The 5,929-nt window shown below is 41.3% G+C and overlaps 1 protein-coding gene across 1 annotated transcript in view; it reads left to right on the top strand.

Annotated features, from left to right (window-relative positions):
* Window positions 1–5,929, top strand: part of LOC102842777 (multidrug resistance protein 1-like) — a 155,441-nt gene that overhangs the window by 124,161 nt on the left and 25,351 nt on the right. The window contains exon 22 of the mRNA XM_006832286.1: window positions 225–365. Coding sequence (XP_006832349.1) covers window positions 225–365 — 141 coding nt within the window. The remainder of the gene's footprint in view (window positions 1–224; window positions 366–5,929) is intronic.

Raw genomic sequence — 5,929 nt, 5'->3', positions numbered from 1 at the left:
ACTGTGAGTTAATGTGCCATACTGCAAAGTCGGTTTGAACTACAAAGTCAGCAGTTCAGGCTCACCAGCCGCTCCTCAGAAACCCTATACAAGGTCACTATGGGTTGGAACTGACTCGATGGCACTTAACAACAACAATACTTCTATATTCACTGCTCTACAATATTTATTAAATTGGCCTTATGTCTCATGTTTCATTGTTTGGTAAATTTTGTGTGTTTCAGAAATGCCTTGAAGAAAGCCCAGATCTTTGGAGGCTGCTATGCATTCAGTTATGCCTTTGTCTATTTTAGCTATGCAGCAGGGTTCCGACTTGGAGCCTATTTAATTCTGGCTGGACGAATGACCCCTGAGGGCATATTCGCGTAAGTTGTATAAACACATAAACATTCTAAATGGTGTACTTAAACGTGTATTCAAATTTTACTTAAGTTTACTTGTACTAAAACGAACCTAAACAATTTCCAGTTTATAGTGGAATCTCTTTTCAGTCAGGGATATGAAAAGTGTATGCTTGAAAAATCACATCTATACATATATATTTTGTCATTTAATTTCTAACAGAAGCATAGTCTGGCTGGTGAAATGTTGTTAAGTGCCATCAGTGGGTTCTGACTCATAGTGACCCTGTATACAGTTTCCAAGGAGCATCTGGTGGGTTTGAAACACCACCCTGCGGTTCAAATAAACCTTGAGGTCTTGTGCTTATCCTATAGCTCCAGCCCAGCAAAGTAGGTAATCTGATTTAATTTCCCAAATGAATTGCTCCTGGTTTCAGTTTCCAAGAAATTGGAAATGTAAAGGTCAATTGGTATTCTGGCGTGACACTGTAGGATAAGCACTGGATTGCTAACTGCAAGGTTGATTGTTCAAACCCACCAGCAGCTCCTTGGAAACCTTATACAGAGTCACTGTGAGTCAAAACCTACTCGAAGGCACTTAACAACAAGGGTCAATTATGCCTTCTTGTCATCCATGCCTTAGGTGATTTGTGAGACTTCCTGAAAGTCTAGGAGCCCTAGTGGCATGGTGGGTTAAGCATTGGGCTGCAAACCAGAAGGTCAGGAGATCTAACCCACCAGCTACTCTGTAAAAGAAAGATAAACCTGTTGGCTTTTGTAAAGTTGTATAGCCAGTGGAATTCTCTGTTCTACAGGGTTTTTATGAATTGAAATTAAGTCAATACAGTGGGTGCATGAAACTCAGTGTACAGACGTCTTCATTAAGTACTACTGCAAATAAATGCAGCTGAGTTTTTTGCTATGCAAACACTCCAGAAAAACCCTTGTAAATAAATGGCAGGTCCCCTTCAAATTCATTATATATGGAACTGATGATTGGATTCCAAGGAGGGTGTCTTCTTCCAAAGAATTTTTGAAGCTTCTATTCGGGAATTCTGATAGCATCATTAAGAATGTTTTATAGGAATGCCTCAATTCAACTGCAGAAATTGCGTGTTCCATGATCTACTATGTTCGGGCTTCTAGAAGAGTGTGCCCTACTGCTTGTGTGGTCCTGTAAACCACAATTAGAACATTTAGTCGTAGGCTTCATTCTGACTACACAGACTCATTAGTTCAGCAGACATATTAGCAAGGAAAGAAATCGGGAATAACATGGATTAATTTATTTAGCTCACCAATTCTCCCTCCCATTAAATTAGTCAGCTTCCCCCCATTGGGTCTAATGTAATGTAGGCTATCCCAAGCTTAATTTTTTTTTATATTTCCAAAGTTTATTTGTAGATCAACTATTTGTACTCAGAATGTATTTTCCTCATGTTCTTCCAAACTCTCTGCAGTTTTCCTTTTTCATCAGTTCCCATTCCTTCAGTATAACTGGTCTCTAGTATTACAGAAGAGCTAATGTGAAATGTCTGATGATCTTACAGACTATCACAAGTACTTTTTAATTTTTAAAAGTAATAGTAATGCAAACTGATTCCTAACTGGTATATATGAAGATAGTCTAACAAAGCTATCGAGGGAGAAACCACATCATCTTTCCATTGCCAAACTCACCAGTCTACCATAAGACCCAGTTGTGTGCTCAGTACCACATATAGCATTATGTAAAAAATAATAGCATAGGTTGCTTTTGAAAGCACCTTGGTGGGGAGGGCACAGTTTGAAAAAACATATGGAACGAGTTATTTGGATGAAATGGGGTATTTCACGTCCATGGCTTATTTGCAAGGATTTCTGGTGGTGCTGTGATTAAAGCACTCAGTTGCTAACTGAAGATTGGTAGTTCAAACCCATCAGCTGCTCGATGGAAAATGTGGCAGTCCATTTCTTCTCTAGGTTTCCAGAAAGCCTGTTTTTTCTTCTTTACTATTGACTCCCAAATATTTCCCAGTCTGCTTCTTTATCACCATCCAGGTCTCCACTCCAATCACACTCCTCACAGAGGCTTTCAATAATGGCCAAAGTCATTTCCCAAACCACCCCTACCACCTCATTACCACTGATCCCATTACTCTGTTTGATTTTGTTTATAGCCCTTGTTGTGCCCTTGTTGATATGAAGTGCCGTTAAGTCAATTCCAACACATAGCGACCCTGTAAGGGTTTATGAGGAATAGCTGGTAAGCTTGAACCACCAGCCTTGCAGTTCAAACGGCTTTGCAGTCTGATGCATTAATCCACAGTGCCACACCAGGACTCCCTTTGTTGTTATTGTTAAGTGCCATCGAGTTGGTACCAATCCATAGCGACCTTATGCACAGCAGAATGAAACACTGCCCGATCCTGGGCCAACCTCACCACTGTTGTTACGCTTGAGTCCATCAATGCTGCCACTTGGCCAATCCATCTCATTGGGGGTCTGCCTCTTTTTCTCTAACCCTCCACCTTACCAAACATGATATCCTTCTCCAGTGACTGGTCCCTCCTGATAATATGTCCGAAGTATGAGACATCTTGACCTCCAAGGAGCACTCTGGCTGCACTGCTTCCAAAACTGATCTATCGGTTCTTTTGGCAGCCCATGGTACTTTCAATATTCTCCTCCAACACCATAACTCAAAAGCATCAATTCTTCTACTGTCTTCCTTATTCACTGTCCAGCTTTCACATGCATATGAGGTTATTGAAAATACCATGGGTTGGGTCAGGTGCACCTTAGTCCTCTCCACTCATTTGTCAGTTTGTCGTACTGTGGTGGCTTGTGAGTTGCTGTGATTCTGAAAGCTATGCCACTGGTATTTTAAATATCAGCAGGGTCACCCATGGTGGACAGGTTTCAGATGAGCTTCCAGACAAAGACAGACTAGGAAGAAAGAGTGGCAAAAAACTTCCAAATATTTAGTCACTGAAAACCTTATGAATAACAAAGGACTCCCTTAGACCCTCACAAAATGGAAAGATACAGAGACAGCAACAATGATGTCAAACATAACAACTGTGAAGATGGCACAGGGCTGAGCAGTGTTTCAATCTGTCATGCATGGGGTCTGTATGAGTCAGAACCAATGCAATAGCACCTAACAACAAAAACTAAATGAAACTTTCCTTTTTGTCTATTGATTGTATAAACTGTAAGTTTAGTGAGGGTAGGTGTAGTCTGCTTTATATATTTATTTATTTTTAATGTTTTATTGTGAATTATGTGATCGTTTACATGGGAGAACATTAGCGTTACATTCATTCTTCCTATCGTATATTGTTCCATTGCCATGGTTACAATCCCCTCCATGCATCATCAACCAACCAAAGGCTATACCCTGCAAGCCTGTCCCCCTGTTGTCAGCACACAGTCCCTCTCCCTCTCTGGGTCTAAAGTCCCCAGCCGCTCCATCTCTCCACGTCATTGTCTCTGCCTCCATCTCTGGCTTCACTGCTTCTCTGGGTAGGATCCCGCTCTCCACTCTTCTCTCTTGATGGTCCCAGGGACCTCCGCTCCTAGATTGCAAATTCGATCACTCCCCTCTTTTTGCTACAAAATGTCTACCTTTACATTTCTAACCCTCACAAATCAGTCCTGATAACAATTATTCACTATTGTATTACAAGAGACCTATCTGCATCTCCTTTAATCAGCCCTGCCCAGACAGATTAGATACTACTCAGTGGAGATTCTATCTTCCTCTGTGGCCTCTGGATATAGGCTCCTTCTTGAAGGAGCTTGTAAGCCAGTCACTTCTTTCCTTTGTAGCCCCCCATTTTGTGTAGCCAATGTCCAAGTTGCCCATCCCTGTCTACTCTGTGTATGGAGGAGGTGGGAATGATCCTCACTGCAAAGATTTGTACCCTCTTTTGAGCTACTGCATCCATAGGTGTAGGTCAAGTTCATCAAATTGTATGAGATTGCTCTTTTTTTCCTCTTCTTTCTTCTTCTAGTTAATCTCTGATTATCTAGTCATTGAAGCCAGGTCAAGTGGGTATTATCTGCAGGTGTGGGTGTTCTTGTGCATATGCCCTCTCTTCTTATCAGCTGGACGCTTCACCCTCCACTCAAGTCCTCCATGGCTATGTCGCTGACTCTGGGCTCAAGAGTCACCAGCTCTTGCCACACTGCTGGCCAACCAGGTCTCCACCTGAGTTCACAGGAGTTTTTTGAACATTGTAGGGCTAGTGTGTTTTATTTATTGATATTTCCTTAAGAAACAAAATGAAGAGTTTGGCACATAGTAGGCCAATAATAAATCTTTATCGAATGAATGACTGCATCAAAAATCAGTGGAAAATGTGGAGTGCTGTATAAGAGAAATCACCAATTAGGAAGACCAATTATTCCTGGCAATCAGCTTTCAGTGTCTACTTCTCCAAACTACGTCTGTTTCCATCAGCTACTTTGGCAGGAGAACTGGTTCTAACTCAAGGACAACCATTGATATAAAATAACAACAACAAGGTACCTGAACTGAGAGTCTACTCTGACGAGCTGAGATTTGTCTAGGTTAAAATTAAGTAAAGAATTTCCTTAAAGAATAATAAACCAAAACCCAGACCCAAAGCTGTTGCCTTTAAGCTAATTCTGACTCCTGGCAAGCCCATGTGTTACAGAGTAGAATAGCTCCATAGGATTTTCTTGGCTAGAATCTTCCTGGATGCAGCTCACCAGACTTTCTTTCATGATGTGTTGGGTGAGTCTAAACTGCCAACCTTTAGGTTAGTCATTGAGCATAAGGTGTTTGTGTCATGCTGGGACCTAGTAAAGAAAGATGTTGTTGTGTACCATCCAGTCGACTCCAGCTCACAATGATCCTATGGAACAGAGCAGAACCACCCAGGGTTCCCTAGGTTGCAATCCTTATGGAAGCAGATCACCAGGTCTTTTCTCCTGTGGAACAACTGGTGGGTTTGAACCATTCACCATGTTGTTAGCAATTGTGTGCTTTAACTATTGTATCACTATGGTTTCTTGTAAAGAATGATACAACTTCAAAATTGTGCCCATCACTTTGACATCTGCAAGTAACATAGGCAGGATTTCCTGAATGGAGCCTCCCAAGACTGCCATCCATTTCGTTATTTATAGTAACCCCTGTAACGACGAGCCTTCAGTCCTTACTAGGTATTATACATCTGTCGTGCATTAGCTGCTTAATCTTCTGTAAATCATTCCCATTTTACAAATGAGAAAAACTAAGACTCAAAGAGTTTACTTAATTTGTACAAAGTCATATCATCAGTAAGTGACATAACAGAAATTCAGTTTTATGCTTCTGATGCCAGAAAATTTGTATAGTAGCTATTTTATTGTCTGTGGACAAACCTTCCTGTCGAGGTCCTATGTCAGGTTCCAGCCTCGACAAGGAAGTGTGGGTGTCACGAAGAAGGGAGATCTGGCAGTGAAAGGGATAGAGAAAGAGAGAGACGAAATATATACAAAAAAGACAGACACACAGATATGATGCAAGCTGGCAGGTAGGCAGATCTGCAAACATTTTGCCTAGCATTGCACACAGAACTCATTCTACCTCAGTC

This window comes from Chrysochloris asiatica, unplaced genomic scaffold, assembly GCF_000296735.1.
Source record: "Chrysochloris asiatica unplaced genomic scaffold, ChrAsi1.0 scaffold00006, whole genome shotgun sequence".
Classification (NCBI taxonomy): domain Eukaryota; kingdom Metazoa; phylum Chordata; class Mammalia; order Afrosoricida; family Chrysochloridae; genus Chrysochloris; species Chrysochloris asiatica.
Note: the sequence above shows the minus strand (reverse complement) of the source record. Positions and strands in the feature narration are given on the sequence as shown.